Source organism: Danio rerio, chromosome 5 (genome assembly GCF_049306965.1).
Source record: "Danio rerio strain Tuebingen ecotype United States chromosome 5, GRCz12tu, whole genome shotgun sequence".
Lineage (NCBI taxonomy): Eukaryota > Metazoa > Chordata > Actinopteri > Cypriniformes > Danionidae > Danio > Danio rerio.
In genome coordinates, this window is record NC_133180.1 from 72,067,831 (window position 1) to 72,084,475 (window position 16,645).

The following is a 16,645-nucleotide window of genomic DNA, read 5'->3' on the forward strand; positions in this document are numbered from 1 at the left end:
ATTCAGCGGAATGAACCGCCAACTTATCTAGCATATGTTTTTTTATGCAGCGGATGCCCTTCCAGCCACAACCCAACACCGGGGAACACCCATACACTCTTTTATTCACACACATACACTACAGCCAATTTAGCTTTTTCAATTCACCTATACCGCATGTCTTTGGACTGTGGGGGAAACCCACCCTAACGTGGGGAGAGCATGCAAACTTCACACAGAAATGCCAACTGGCACAGCTGGGGCTCGAACCAGAGACTTTCTTGATGTGAGGCGATTGTGCTACCCACTTTGTCACCATGCATATATTATAACATACATATTCCATCACAAATCAGAGACATCATAAAGTTGTTTTGTGGTATTTATTTGATGTTGTGCAAAGAACTGCATGAAACTAATCCTTCATTTGTTGATAACACGTCCCTGTGAATATCATTAATGTAAAAATGAACAAAAGTTGTCATACTGCCCTCTAGTGTTCACTTTACATGTTAACTACAGTCAAACATAGGTAAGTTTTTGCAATTTCACTAAACTGTTGGCTCAAGCACATATTTCCACAGATCCTGTGTTGACTAAGATTGTATTACAGAACAATTATTCAGTGATTTTATTTTACAGTATCTACAAGGATATATCATTTATTTAGAAACAGAATTTGTCTTTTAGATTGTATAAAAGCTACGTGCAGTGGCTCCAAATAGTGCCATCTGTAAACCTCATCACTTCTGCTGTCAGACCTCGGGGTGACTTAAATGTTTTTTTTTTTTTTTCAAATGAAATAATTGTATTTTTATCAAATATTTTTGTGAAAAAGTGCACTTTTAGTTAAATTAAATATCACATATAGTTTTTTATATATTGTTTACAGTGTTATTTTAATGTTATTGATATAGTCATCATTTGTTTTCATCCACTTTTTCGGGACTGAGTCACGGGGGCAGCAGAATTCGCTCTCCCAAGACACTTCCTTCATCTCCTCCGGGAGGATCCTGAGGTGTTCCCAGGCCAGCCGAGAGACATAGTCCCTCCAGCGTGTCCTGGGTCTTCCCATAGGCCTCCTTCCGGTGGGACATGCCTGGAACACCTCCCTAGGTAGGCGTCCAGATGCCCGAGCCACCTCAGCTGACTTCTCTCGATGTGGAGGAGCAGCGGCTCTACTCTGAGCTCCTCCCAGGTGACAGAGTTCCACACCCAATCTATAAGAGTGCGCCCTGCCACCCTGCGAAGGAAACTCGTTTCGGCCACTTGTATCTAAGATCTTGTCCTTTCGGTCATGACCCAAAGTTCATGACCATCGGTGAGAGTAGGATTGACCGGTAAATCGAGAGCATTGCTTTTTGGCTCAGCTCCTTCTTTACCACAACAGGCCCCGATCCACCTGTCCATCTCACGTTCCATCCTTCCCTCACTCGTGAACCCCAAGATACTTGAACTCCTCCACCTGGGGTAAGGACTTTAAGTCCTGGAGGGCCAGGTTATTGATATAAATGATGTTTTATTTTGACACTTTATGTTTTCATTTTAGTATTTGATTTGATCATTTTAAGTTTTAATTAATTTGTTGAATATACCTGATTTATTCCAGTTATGCAGTGTTTCTCAACCACGTTCCTGGAGGACCACCAACACTGCGTGTTTTGGATGTCTCCTATGTCTGTCACACCCATTTCAGCTCTTTCAGTCTCGCTAATGAGCTGATGATCTGAATCAGGTGTGTTTGGCTTTGGAGACACGGAAAATGGGCAGAGCTGGTGGTCCTCCAGGAACGTGGTTGAGAAACACTGCAGTTATGAAATCCAATTTGAAGTAATTTATTGAACTACAATTAATGATGAGTAGCTAAAATATATAGATATTTTTAGCTGTTAAAATTATTTCTTTTATTTTAACGCTAATTACTAACTGATGGAAATGTCCGAATGTTTTTGGGGCCACGCAATATGCAACAAAATCGTTAGATTAGCTCACAGATTTGAGTAGTGTTTAGTCTAAAAGTGAGTTTATTATATAAATACATTACTTTTGTAATGACAGAGCTGCCTTACAAATGTTAAAATCCATTTACAGTTGAAGTCAGGATTATTAGCCCCCCTGAATTATTCGCCTGCCTGTTTATTTTTTCACCAATTTCAACAGAGAGAAGATTTCTACAGCACATTTCTAATCATAATAGTTTTAATAACTCATCTCTAATAACTGATTTATTTTATCTTTGCCATGATGACAGTAAATAATATTTGACTACATATTTTTTAAGACACTTCTATACAGCTTAAAGTGACGAGGTTTAATTAGGTTAACTAGGCAGGTTATTATAATTAGGCAAGTCATTTTATAATGATGGTCTAAAAACATCCTGTGAACATTTCCTAAACATCATTTGGGAAATATAAAAAAATTATAATAATTTAAAGGGGGGCTAATAATTCTGACTTCAACTGTATATGCCAGCAAATAGGTTTTTACGAAAAATGTGCTATACTTTACCTCAAAATTGCATTATATTCTGCTAAATCATTCTGTGAGCTGAACTAATAGGGAGCAAAATATATTTTAGGTTTATGAAAAGCCTAATATCATGTCTGATTTCATTATAAAATTGTGTTTCCTAAATATGTAGACACTTGCATAACATTTGTATTACAAATTACACCTAATATGTGTATTTTGGTCTTTTATTGTTTCTCCAAACACATGCTATTTCCAAAGACATTGTGAGCAGGACTGTCGTGCATTATTTTGCAGAGATCATTTGTTTCTTATATGTTTGATTTTTGTCAGATCTTGCAGTTTAATTGCTGTTGACAATCAGGAATGATTCATTTAGATTTTCTCTTTGAACAGTATTAACAGTAGAACTTGCTGTATAGCAGGGGTTTAATAGGAACTGTGAGTGAAATAAAGGTCAATTGTTCACCTTCAAGTTTCAGTCCAGTTTGTGCCCTGCCACCTGTCACTTTTAACCTTGGCAAAAACATTTCTTTACAGCGGTTTAGCGTAGACAATAGTTGCAGTTTTTCTCAGTGGCTTTGTTGCATTTCTCACAACACTATTTACATTTGCACAACAGTTCATGCATTTCTCAAAACAATAATTTGTGCACATCACAGTAGCAGTTTCTCATTCCTCCTAAAAAATTGCAAATGCTTTTGGACATGCATCAATTGCTTTCAACTCTTTGCTGTTTTATAACATTACCATTTGCTTTGTCATGTCAGACAAAATGAACTAAACTTGTGAATGCTAAATAGTCACTCAGTGGCTCAGTGGTTAGCACAGTCGCCTCACAGTAAGAAGGTCACTGATTCGAATCCCAGCTGGGTCATTTGGCTTTTCTGTGTGGAGTTTGCATGTTCTCCCCGTGTTGGTGTGGGTGCTCGCTAGTCGCCAACAATTATCTCTGAATTGCACTTGCGTAATTTAAAAATTAAAAAGACTTTTTTTGCTGACTGGCTAACAATTGTTTATCTATCCCATTATTTAATGTGTTTTGATCTACACGCATGTTGTTGTTTTAAATTAATATTATATTAATGGTTAGCTACCCATTCAAGTAGGCAGTCTAAAATAGTAAGTTGTTTGCCTTAAATGATTTGTAATAACATGTCAGAAATGTTGTAGTTATTTGGAACCGAGACCAGTATTTTCGTCTCGCTGTCTCGCCACTAGGTGGCAGCATGGCTACAGAAAGAGAAAATTTTGTGCCATGCCATATGTTTACATTTTCACTGGTACACACAGGGGCGGATTTAGTGATTTGGGGCCAGCCAAAGGGCCCAAAAGTTCTAACATGCACCTTTTGTACTTTCGTTTGTTTTAATTTATTTAGCTGTTTTTTACTCACTATCACTTAGTCCAGGGGCGCAACTACACATATACTGAGAGGTATGCGGGTTCAAGTTTTGTAACTAAAATAAAATAGTTTTGAACAAAAAAAGTTACCAAAAGGCCTGATGTATCAATATGACACATAATAAATTTATAAAAACATGTATATTGTATAAAATGGATCTTGATAGAAGGATTAAAAACATTTCAGTTCCAAAAAATTTGAATATTCGGACAATTTGTTCATGTGTCAACTTTAACAGGGTTAAGAATCATTATAATCAAGTATATAATATTTATATAGGTGAATTTTTAATCCAAATATTTTATCTGAAATATCGGTTTATGTGAAATAGGTCTGTACTTACATAAACATACATTTTGTGCGATCCCTCTTATTTAGGCAAAATAATTAAATAATTAATAATAAATAATAATAAAGAAAGAAAAAATTCAGATTAATCTTATAACTTCTGACCTCAACTGTACTGTATGTATGATTTGACAGCTTTATTTTGATAAAAATTGTAAAAAAAAATCTAAAGTTACATTTACATGAACACTTTACACTTGGCTCTGCGACTGCATGTTATTGTGTTGATTTTGAATTAAAATGTGTGTGCCAACGTATGCAACTCATGGTATAATTTTTTATTTATTAAAATACAATATTATACTCATACAAAATGCAAAAAAAAAACATTTTTAACAAAACATATTTATTTATTTATTTGAAACTTTTAGTAAGGATAATTTCAAAAATAGTTTTGGCACAATGGCGCCCCCCCCATGTGTGGCGCCCCTATGCGCCGCATATACTGCATACCCCCTTTTTGCGCCACTGACTTGGTCTCCTTTTCTACATTTTATCTTCATTCATTATTTGCTTTTCCTTTGGCTTAGTACCCTTATTTATCACACCAACTTATCCAGCATATCTTTTACACAGCGATTGCCCTTCCAGCCGCAACCCAGTAATGGGAAACATCCATACACACTCATTTACACTAATATACTACGGCCAATTTCAGGTTATTCAATTCACCTATAGCGGGGGAAACAAACCGAAGCAGCATCCAGAGGAAACCCACACCAAAACAAGGAGAACATGCAAACTCCACCCAGAAATGCCAACTGACCCAGCCGGGACTTAAACCAGCGACCTACTTGCTGTGAGGTGACTACGCTAACCACTGAGCCACCATGTTGCCACATTTTATCTTAATGCAAAATAATAATAACATGTAAAGCATCTTGTAAAACATTTGAAAATATTTTTTAGTGGGGGCCGCAGTGGGCAGTATGACTGCCTCACAGCAAGAAGGTCGCTGATTCGATCCTCGGCTGGGTCAGTTGGCATTTCTGTGTGGAGTTTGCATGTTCTCCCTGTGTTGGTGTGGGTTTCCTCTGAGTGCTCCGGTTTCCCCCACAAGGTGAATTGGGTGAGCTAAAATTGGCCGTAGTGTATGTATGTGGTTGAGTGTGTGTGGGTGTTTCCCAGTGATGGGTTGCAGCTGGAAGAGCAACACACTCACATACACTTCAGCCAATTTAGCTTATTCAATTCACCTATAGCGTATGTCTTTGGACTGTGGGGGAGCACCCGGAGGAAACCCACGCGAACATGGGGAGAGCATGCAAATTCCACACAGAAACGCCAACTGATCCAGCCGGGACTGAAACGAAAAACGGCGAACGTGCTACCCACTGCATCACCGTGCAGCCTATAGCAAACAATGTTATATATCATAGGTATAATTCTCTGTATTTATTTGGGAGCCCTCAGAATTCCTGGGGCCCTAAGCGGCTGCTTACCTTACTTACTGATTAAATTCACCACTGGTTACACATGACTGAGCTTGATCTCTCTCGAGGTTGAGCCTGGTTTCTCAGTGTTTTTTTTCCTTCACTTTCGTCAATTGGTGAATTTTGTTCCTCGCTGCTGTCGCCACTATATCATTGGAAATGAAAGGGCCTGTTTTTATTTCTGTACACTCACGATAACGACAAAAATAATTTGCTTTTATAAAATAAAGAAAGGCTAGCTTACATACCTGCAGATGCTTCCTCAGGTTCGACATTGAAGCCTTTGATGTAGAAAGTGTTTTAACAGCTGGCAAACAAAGTTTGCACTGAACTGTTATATTTGTGCCCGTCTCTGAATTCAGGGAGAAATTATTTTTAAACTTCCAGCTATTAAATGCGTTTTTATCGGTCGCCATGGTAACAGCTCTCGGACTGATGATTTTAGCGCCAAAGAGCATTAACGTAACTGGTAGGTGTGGTGTGCTGCCTGCAAATTCAAACAGGTAAACCAATCAAAAGCATCAGAATAGCACGGCTTTAATAAATGGTCTTAACAGTAGGCATCGTGCATATCAAAAACAGACAAAGCAACAGATTATTAATCAACATATTCCAGATTTTTAAAGAATATTTTTTAGATGTAACCCCATTTGTAATTTTTAACATTTACAAAAGTAACTGTAATTTAATTATATATTTTTTTCCAGTAACTGTAACTAATTACTGTTACTTTTATTTTGTAGTTAAATTACGTAACGCCGTTACATGTAACTAGTCACTGGCCACTGGCTTGCTTGCTTGGTTTGGGACTTGAGCTGCACATTAATAGATTTACTCTTCAGTGTTTGGACTTCCAGCAGTGAAAATAAAACCACACTGAACTAAACTAAACAGAACTTCAACTCTGAAAACTGGACTGACACCGTTTCAGTTAACTAGAACATCTGTGTTGAGCTGCTTTGACACAATCTACATTGTAAAAGCACTATAGAAATAAAGATAAACTAAAAAAGAAATCGGTTTGTGTTGGGACAACATGAAGGAATTGGGTGGAACCCAGCATTTTTAACACTGTAATAAACCCTTTAAGTTTAATGAAACTGTTTGACATGAACATATTCAATACTATAATTCAGTTTCTCAGAGGATTATTAAGATCAGAGCACTCAGCAGTGGAAACACAGCAATACACGAAGACCAGAGCAGCTTAACTGATGCCAAACTCTGAAGCTCCACACAGACCACAACACACGCGACGGTCAGCTGAGTAAAGGCCCAGTTTACACACACATACAGCCGTTTCCTCCACAGGGAGTTAAGCTTCGGGTGCAAGAAGCGATGCAGTTTGTAGTCCGCCTGCACAGTGACGGCCCAAATGAGGAAACCTAGAATCTGCCCAGGGTGAAGACCGTGCCACAGTGCAGAAAACCCAAAAGTCATGAACAGTGGAGATCTGCTGGTCCTGTTGAAGACTATTTTTCGAAGCCAATCCACCGTGGTTTGGTTCCACTTTCGCGCAAAAACCGAAGGACGACTGGATGCTTCAGTCACCAGTACACTCCCATCAGAAAGACCGTCCCATGATGTTTGTCCACTGTGTTTGTGTAAATAGACACCAAATCCTGCAGCATTATTAACACACTCGCTCATCTTCCAGTGTGCATAGTAATTCAGCCTGAGTGTCAGCGAAAAGATCCAAATCCACAATACATCAAGACAAACACTGTCGATGTTAAACGTGGCAGATTTCAAAAGCTCACTGAAAAGCTGTTTAATCCACACCAAAACTATAACTTGTGATATCTTTGAAGTGAGATTTCCTAAATATGAAGACATGCTGGTGTGTTGACGCTCGACAGACTGAACAAAAGCATTGAAACTGCAAAGTGGACCTCCAAGAAGGGCAGGGAAATAAAGCGAGTAGGTTAGGAATGGAATAAGGATTGACTGATTGGAGATCGTCCCCTCTTGGAAATCGAGTGATAGAGAGGAAATCCTCTGGGTCATCAACATGAGTGCAGATATGGCCAGTATAAGCCTGTTTGGAATAAAACGAGAGCTCAGGGTGGAATACAATTGGATGTTTTCATTTAGGGATGCAAACAGACTGCAGAAACACTTTGATTGACATTCTCCCTTTGTTCGTGTCATCAGAGGAAGAAAGCTCCGCCCATTAGTGACCATTTCAACCTCATTAGTATAGGACGTTAGTCTCACTTTTGAATCTGCCATTATGCTGACACATAGGCATTGTAGCTCCGCCCTTATCTCACAATCTCATTTGAATTTAAAGCTACAGTCACCAAAGTGGCACAATTAGGATCAAAGCCTAAGAGGGGCAGTGTCAAAGAGGTATGAAACATTATTTGTGTGGTATTTTGAGCTGAAACTTCACATTCATACTCTAGGGACACCAGAGACTTGCTAAAATGGGCATAACAGGTCCCCTTTACAGAACATCCGAAAAGTATTCATAGTGCTTCACTTTTTCCACATTTGTTTATGTTACAGCCATAATGACACTGTGAAATAATTGCAAATTTATTCAAAATAAAAAACCTAAAAAATCACATGTACATCAGTATTCACAGCCTTTGCTCAATACTTTGTTGATGCGTCTTTGGCAGCAATTACAGCCTCAAGTCTTTTTGAATTTGATGCCACAAGCTTGGCACACCTGCCTTTGGGAATTTTTACCCATTCCTCTTTGCAGCACCTCTCAAGCTTCATCAGGTTGGATTGGAAGCGACAGTGTACAGCCGTTTGTGTACAGCCGTTTTCAGATCTCTCCAGAGATGTTCAATAGGATTAAGTTCTGGGCTCTGGCTGGGCCACTCAAGGACATTCACCAAGTTGTTGTGAATATTTTAGCGGTGTGCTATTGGTCATTGTCCTGCTGGAAGATGAGCCGTTGCCCCAGTCTGAGGTCAAGAGCACTCTGAAGCAGGTTTTCATTCAGGATGTCTCTGTACATTGCTGCATTCATCTTTCCCTCTATCCTGACTAGTCTTCCAGTTTCTGCTGCTGAAAACATCCCCACAGCATGATGCTGCCACCACCATGCTTCACTGTAGGATGGGTATTAACCTGGTTATGAGCGGTGCCTGGATTTCTCCAAACACAACGCCTGACATTCACTCTTAAGAGTTCAATTTTTATTGAATTTAGTTTCTTATGGTCTGAGAGTCCTTCACATATCTTTTGGCAAATTCCAGACAGGGAGTGGCTTCCGTCTGGCCACTTAACCATACAGGCCTGATTGGTGGACTGCTGCACAGATGGTTGTCCTTCTGAAAAGGTTCTCCTCTCTTCACAGAAGAACACTGTAGCTCAGACAGAGTGGTTATTGGTCATCGGGTTATTGATAACATACCTGACTAAGCCTCTTTTTCCCAGCTTAGATGGCCGGCCAGCTCTAGGAAGAGTCCTGGTGGTTCCAAACATCTTCCACAAATGGATGATGGAGGCCGCTGTGCTCATTGGAACGTTCAGAGCAGCAGAATTTTTCTGTAATCTTCCCCAGCCTTGTGCCTCGAGACAATCCTGTCTCTGAGGTCAACAGACAATTCCTTTGTCTTCATGCTTGGTTTGTGCTTTGGCATGCACTGTCAACCCTGGGACCTTATATAGACAGGTGTATGCCTTTTCAAATCATGTCCAATCAACTGAATTAACCACAGGTGAACTCTAATTAAGCTGCTGAAACATCTCAAGAATGATCAGTGGAAACAGAACGTACCTGAGCTCAATTTAGAGCTTCACAGCAAAGGCTGTCAATAATTCTGTACATGTGATTTTTCAGCTTTTTTATTTTTAATAAATTTGCAACAATTTCAAAAACTCTTTTTTTCACATTGTCAATATGGGGTATTGTGTGTGCAGTTTTGGGGAAATAAATGAATTGAATAAATTTTGGAATAAAGCTGCAACATTAAAAAATGTGGAAAAAGCGAAGCGCTATTGGATACTTTCCGGATGCACTGTAATGGACCTAACACGGTTCATACCTTGAGTCTGGTGCCTCTTGAAGCCAGTATATCTGGTACTGGACGTACAAATGCCAGCAGGTTTGCCAAAACATCTGCAGTCCCAGAATCCACCGATGAAGATGCATTGGATGTATATAGTGGATCAGTAACAGCAGTTTAATAGCACTCAGGAACAGCAGTGAGCTATATGGACCCATTGTTGCAATAGCCAGCATGAATCCTCCCATCGCCAAATAGACATACCTTACAAGAGATGAATTAATTTTTTTCAGTAGGTGACCTAAATATGTTCTGACAAAGAACAATGGATTTATCATTACTGTACCTGTTGATTATCGAGAGATGTCCTTGACTGGATAAGCAATGAAACAGAAATGCAAATGGTATGTTGACAAACTGGTAAAACAGCTGAGGGTGTCCATCAGAAGAAATCCAAAGGAGATCTATCATTGTGTTAAAGCCTTCACAATCATGTGTGAGAGGAAAATGTGAGATGTGACAAATATATAGACTTTTTTTGTTTGATCTGCAGAGAGATTTATCCTTCTGGATTCCAGACGTGTGTAGAGAGACAGACATTTAGTCAGTGATTATGTGCTAAATGGAGTCTATTAGAGTGCCAACCGGGTTATAGGTAAACAGATCTTAAGAATCTTAAGAAAACACCTACAACGCATGGATGGAAAAATATTTGCATTTGATTCCTTTCTGTGACCAGAGCTGCGCTGTAAATAATTATTTGGCAACAAGTCTCACACTCAGAAATAAATGTACAAAAGCTCTCATTAGGGTAGTACCTTTTACACTTTTGTAGCTTACACACTGCAAAAAAAATGTGTTTCTTACTTAGATTTTTTGTCCTGTTTCTAGTCCAATTATCTAAAAATTCCTAAATCAAAAAGCATTTTCTAGATAGGAAAAACAAATAGGGCCCTATCATACACCCGGCGCAATGCGGCACAAGGCGCAACACAACTGTTGTTTGCTAGTTTCAGCTCGTCGCAAGAGTAGTTTTGACGTTTTGCAGCACGCTGTTTAAATAGCAAATGCATTTGCACTCAAATATGCGCCCGTGGGTGTTCTGGTCTAAAAAGGAAGGCGTCTTGAGGTGTATTGCTGGCACTGTGCTATTTTAAGAATCTATAATAGACTGTTCTATAGACCAGAACAAAGCCGATCTATTGTCCAGCGCAGAGCGTGTTGTGCGCCTCGCTTGAACATTGCTTAATACAGACAGGATGTAGAGCAATATGCAAATATCTTTACATATGGAAAAATAATTTAAATATTAAGGATATATATAGGATGTAATGAGGATATATATAGGATATAAATATAGAAGATTAAAATATTACAAAACATTTTCTAGCCCACGTAAATATAAAAACCATACATGCCTTCTTCATCTGTGTCTTTTTCAGTTTATTCATAACAATTTGCTTTTGTATAATGTTATTATTATTATTAGCAGTATTATTTATTACATGCATATTTATATTTGTTTTATTAAAAACAAGCTTAGATTTGCCCACTTGTCAGGTTTTAGACCATGGGGCACAGCATGTGTATTTGGAAATAACTCAGTTTTTAGACCACACTACGTTATTATTGTTCATTTATTCGTTTGCTGGAAATTAGAACTGAATTTAGTAATAGTTTTGAAACAAATCTTTGCGCTTAACAAACGAAATTAATTATTTATAGGGTAATGGATGTCTGTGCCTACAAGAAGTATGTGAAGGTGAAGGTGAGGCCCCCCTGCAGGGATCACTGACGGGGCCCCCTGATGAAGGAGGGGGGAGACAACGCGGGGAATCGATCACAAATTGAGGAGCGGGGAAGGGAGGCGGGGTGGAGCGACAACGCGTGAAGCCTTCACAAACTGAGGAGCTATCACAAACCGAAAGCGGCGAGAGCGTCAAAGTAGCCAGAAGTCATTCATTTTCAATGAGAACCGGCGGCGAGTAACAGCGCGGCGCGTCTTCTCTGGTGTGAGCGCCGAGGACAGTTGAAATCAAGTCAACTTTATGGTATGAGCTATGACCCGGTTCGGCGGCAAGCAATCAGAATGAAGTAGTCCACCGCTTGAGAGGAGTTCAGAGAACAAAGACCTGTGAACTTTGGTTCCGACCACAGTTGTTCCCAAGAGTTTAATTATTGCGGTTGCCGGATTTTCAATTATTGAAAATCGCGACGACGCAGGGCTCCCTAATCACGCGGGGCCAACCCCGCGGTGCGTGCCCTGCGGGCCCATCCACTACGCCACTGGTAAATAGCAAATGCGCTATGGGGCAACGCAACTGACTCTTAAAGCAAATGGGAGATGAGACTCTGATTGGTTTATTCTCAAAACACACCTATAACTCATTAAGAAAATAAGCTCAACTCTGTTAGACCATGCGCCATGGCGCGAAGCAGATTTTTCGTCCTTAAAATGGTAAAAAATGGATTCTGACACCCCCTAATGCTTTTGCGCCCTGCACTTTGCACATGGATCGTCAAAATAGAGCCCATAGTCTCGTTTTAAGAAATAATATGCCAAAATAAAGTGTTTTTCCTGAAAACAAGCAAAATAATCAGCCAATGGAGTAAGAAAAGTAAGAAAATCTTTTTTGCCTTACAGGAACATTGTTGTGCCTTTTTGTACCTTTACTGTACTATGACGTACACATTTATTTATCAGTATACTACCTCCCAATATGTCACTGTCACTTTATCACAATTATCATGTTTACAAGTTCTTTGTGCACTATACAGTTTTTTATCTGCACAACTCTGGTTTACTTTGCACTCATTGCTATATGCCCTTAATGTCACTGTATTGTTTACAATTTTTATTACATATGTATATTTTTTAGACCACATTTATGTGCAATGTATATACTGTAAATTTTCTTTTTTTCTTAAACTCTACTATTTTTTATATATATATTTTTTATTAATGTTAAGCACCTTGGGTCTGAGAGTAACGCAATTTCGATTCTCTGTATGTCTTGTACATGTGGCTGAATTGACAATAAAGCTGACTTTGACTTTGACTTTATACTTTTTAGGTATAAATATGTACCTTTATGATACAAATGTGGACTTGATGGGTATAAAAGTGTATCTTTTAAAAAGGTACTACCCCAATGACAACACTTATGACTGGTTTCTTTGTGTAGTATTGCATTTATTTCAATCTGAATATACTACAGCCCAGTGTTTCTCAACCACGTTCCTGCAGGACCACCACCACAGCATGTATTAGATGTCCCCTTTGTCTGTCACATCCATTACAGGTCTTTCAGTCTCTGCTAATGAGCTGATGGTCTGAATAAGGTGTGTTTGGTTAAGGAGACAAGGAATATGTGCAGAGCTGGTGGTCCTTCAGGAACGTGCTGAGAAACACTGCTATAGGCTATAACTTTACCTGATTCAGCTCCATTCAGAAATGTGATTGCTCTACAATTAACGTCATTGAGCGCTGAAAAATATCTATGAAACATGTCTAAACATATGGAGGAAATAACAACTTTAAAGATTTTCTTAATATTTGGATTTTTCTCAGATATTTTCAATCAGTTTTATCTCAGCCAAATATTGTCCAACAAACCCTACATCAATAGAAAGCTTATTTATTCAGCTTTCTGATGTATACATCTCAACCAAAAATGTCCCTCAGGGGTCATGACTGGGTTTTTTGTTTGTTAAGGTAATGTTGGTTTAAAATTCACACAATGCAACTTTCTCATTGATAATCTTTTCTCAGAAGAGTATTCTTTGCAAAATCTAAATAGGGAAACCATAATAGCAGCCAATGACTATCAAAGTACATGGTTTCCAGTCAATTAAATAGTGCTAACGCTGTTTTAAAGTCATACTTACATGCTATTTCAGACCCAATATTCAAAGTAGCTTTGTAAACAAGTTAAAGAAGTCACAGTTCAAAAAGGAACAAATATGCGAATATAAAACCAACTTTACCCCAATGTTTACTGTAATTTCACTCTGACTAGGCTATAACTCTACCGGATTCATCTCCATTCAGAAATCTGGTTGCATCACAATTAACGTCACCTGATAAAACAAAATCTATATAACATGTACAGACCAAAGGAGGATATAACAACTTTAAAGAAGATTTTCTCAATATTTAGATGTTTCTCTGACATTTTCAATCAGTTTTATCTCAGCCAAATATTGTCCAAAAACCCCTACATCAGTAGAAAGCTTATTTATTCAGGTTTTTGATGTATGAATCTCAGCTAAATTTCTCTCATGACTGGGTTCTTTGTTTGTTGAGGTAAAGTTGGTTTTAAAATCACACATTTTGACTTTATCATCAATTATATAATCTCAGAAAAGCATTCTTTGCGAAATCTAAACAGTGAAATCACATTAGCAGCCAATGACAATCAAAGTACATTGTTTACAGTCTATTAAATAGTGCTAATGTTATTTTTAAATTATTACATGCTATTTCAGACCCAATACTCAAAGTAGCTAAGTAAACAATACAAAAATAGTTGTCACAGTTCAAAAATGAACTAATATACGAATATATAACCAACTTTACCTCATGTTTACTGTAATTTCACTCTAACTTACTTGGCTAACTTTACCTGATTAAAGGTAAAGGTAGCTCATCTCAGCCAAATATTATCCAACAACCCCTACATCAGTAGAAATCTTATTTATTCAGGTTTTTCATGTATGAATCTCAGCTAAATTTCTCTCATGACTGGGTTCTGTTTGTTGAGGTAAAGTTGGTTTTAAAATCACACATTTTGACTTTGTCATCAATTATATAATCTCATAAAAGCATTCTTTGCGAAATCTAAACAGTGAAATCACATTAGCAGCCAATGACTATCAAAGTACATTGTTTACAGTCTATTAAATAGTGCTAGTGTTATTTTTAAATTATTACATGCTATTTCAGACCCAATACTTAAAGTAGCTAAGTAAACAATACAAAAAATAGTTGTCACAGTTCAAAAATGAACTAATATACGAATATATAACCAACTTTACCTCATGTTTACTGTAATTTCACTCTGACTAACTTACTTGGCTAACTTTACCTGATTAATCTCCATTCGGAAATGTGGTTGCTCCACAATTAGCGTCAGTCACCTGATAAAAAAATCTATATAACATGTACAGACATATGGAGGATATAACGAGCAGATACCAACTATGTTGAGTAATAAAGAAAGTGAACGAGTCGTTATATTTTCTGTGGAAGCGGAGCGCGCGCGCGGGGCTTGTCTCTGCGTCAGAGAGAGTTCCCTTATCGATTGGCTGCTCCTTGTGCAACGAGGAGGCGTATAAAGTAGGCTTTTGAGGAATTTCACAGACATTTAGCGGGTTTCACGGCGTGGAGGCTGGCTGAAACACTCTCCCCGTACATTTCTAGTCAATTTCTAAGTCAAGAACATGCAGAGCTGCGCTAAATCCTGGCGTGTTGTCATCAGCAGGTCGGTGTCCGCCCGCGTGCCGTACAGCAATATCAGCAGAAAAGGGGACGTTTTTAACAAACTTAAAGCCACAACTGGAGATGTGTCTGCAAATGTGCGCTGTTTGGCCACCTCGCAAGTTTTGTGGTCCAGGAAGATTGAACGAATTCTGCCCAGGCACGATGAGTTTTCCGAGAGACATATTGGACCGGGCGACAAAGAGAAAAGAGAGATGCTCAACACTCTCGGAGTTGAGGTAAGAGCTGTTTGTTTACTTGATGTTAATACACAATATTTATTTAAAATGCTTAAAAAGTCAGTGTTTTAAACTTTAAAAACGTGCAAACAATTGATTGTGTGCTGCTGCTGTTGTTGATATTGCTGATAATAATAATTATGGTAAAATAAATAAGCTAAAGTATGATTATATATGTTTTTTTCTGGTTATTTCAGTCAGTCTCTCAGCTTATAGAAAACACAATTCCCGCATCCATCCGCCTGGGAAGAAGTTTGAAAATGGACGATCCAGTGTGTAAGTTTCTCCTCTCGGAAGCGGCAGAATGAGGAAACACGTGTCGTTTGTTGTTGTGTGAATTCATCATTTATTTGCATTGACTGTGTGAAGGAAAGACGCAGGATTAAATCTCCCACATTTTTATATATTTAAAAAAAAGCATCCCTCGTGTTAAATTATAACCTAACGCAAACATCCATCCCATCGCGCTTTTTCCATCAAATTTACATATTTTTATTACTAAATATTTCGTATTCGGATTTTCTGATGAACCAGACTCCAACAAAGGAGTCCATCTGAGCGAGGAATGTAGGTTACACGCTCTTTGTGTGCCAATAGACCTTACTGGAGTGTTTTCCACCGTTAAGTCTTCCTTTGAACATATTAGGAGTTGTTTTTGCGGAGCCCGGCGAGCAGCACCAATCTCCTGCCGCCCTCAGCCGATGCCAATAGGATGACAATTAGAGTGTAAAGTTCAGCGTCACACGGCCAGTTTGATCTGGTTAGCAGTAGCATTACATCACGCGAGAGCCTCTAACATACAAGTTTTGTTTAATAATTGACATTAAATAGGCATTAAAGAACATTATACATGAGTTGCACTTGCATATATAACGTCTAATAATGATTTCATATGAATTTACGATAAAAATCATGACATATTGTGTGAATAAACACGTTTTAATGTGAATTTACATTCATATAATTTAAATCACCAGTTTGTTTGTGGGTTAGCACATTTATGCATGTGAAAAAAAGTCATTTTGAAAAACTATATCCATTTGAATGTGTTTTTTATGTATTTTGTCTTAAATTGCATACGTCATCAACTCTGAGGTTGTGGCAGGAGTCAGAGTTTTTGCATTCTAATTTTAATTTCTGAACATGCAAAAATAAAACAGACTCGTAAATGGATGGACAATTTGATATTTGAATAGAATTTTCAAGTTGTTTTTATTTATTATTATCTTACTGTATTAAAATGTATATTCTAGTTACAGAGGTTTGACAAATAGCAAGACTCAGTGAGTTTAACACATTTATGGATGTGCAAAAAGTCATTT

General features: G+C 38.2%; 2 protein-coding genes across 9 annotated transcripts in view; one reads left to right on the plus strand and one right to left on the minus strand.

Moving 5' to 3' along the window:
- Positions 1–6,158: 6,158 nt before the first annotated feature.
- mboat4 (membrane bound O-acyltransferase domain containing 4) lies at positions 6,159–15,336 on the minus strand. Of its 7 annotated transcripts, none has more exons than XM_073951107.1 (5): positions 14,693–15,125; positions 13,638–13,685; positions 9,952–9,978; positions 9,645–9,869; positions 6,159–7,675 (listed from the first exon to the last, which is right to left on the minus strand). In XM_073951107.1, exons 4-5 carry the CDS (start codon positions 9,851–9,853, stop codon positions 6,778–6,780), a joined length of 1,107 nt encoding a protein of 368 aa, XP_073807208.1. In that variant the 5' UTR covers positions 9,854–9,869; positions 9,952–9,978; positions 13,638–13,685; positions 14,693–15,125; the 3' UTR covers positions 6,159–6,777.
- Positions 14,966–16,645, plus strand: part of gldc (glycine dehydrogenase (decarboxylating)) — a 32,442-nt gene continuing 30,762 nt past the window's right edge. For both annotated transcript variants that reach the window (NM_199554.1, XM_073949809.1), the window contains 2 exon segments: positions 14,966–15,323; positions 15,521–15,599. In NM_199554.1, coding sequence (NP_955848.1) covers positions 15,048–15,323; positions 15,521–15,599 — 355 coding nt within the window. In that variant the 5' untranslated portion in view covers positions 14,966–15,047.

What these genes read in the sequence shown, in the direction of transcription:
- mboat4 (XM_073951108.1), bottom strand. Translation starts at nt 10,076, where the DNA reads ATGATAGATCTCCTTTGGATTTCTTCTGATGGACACCCTCAGCTGTTT. An exon ending in CATCTCTCGATAATCAACAG is followed by an intron (nt 9,870 to 9,951) that starts GTACAGTAATGA and finishes ATCTCTTGTAAG; the next exon opens with GTATGTCTATTTGGCGATGG. An exon ending in CAAGAGGCACCAGACTCAAG is followed by an intron (nt 7,676 to 9,644) that starts GTATGAACCGTG and finishes TATTCCAAACAG; the next exon opens with GCTTATACTGGCCATATCTG.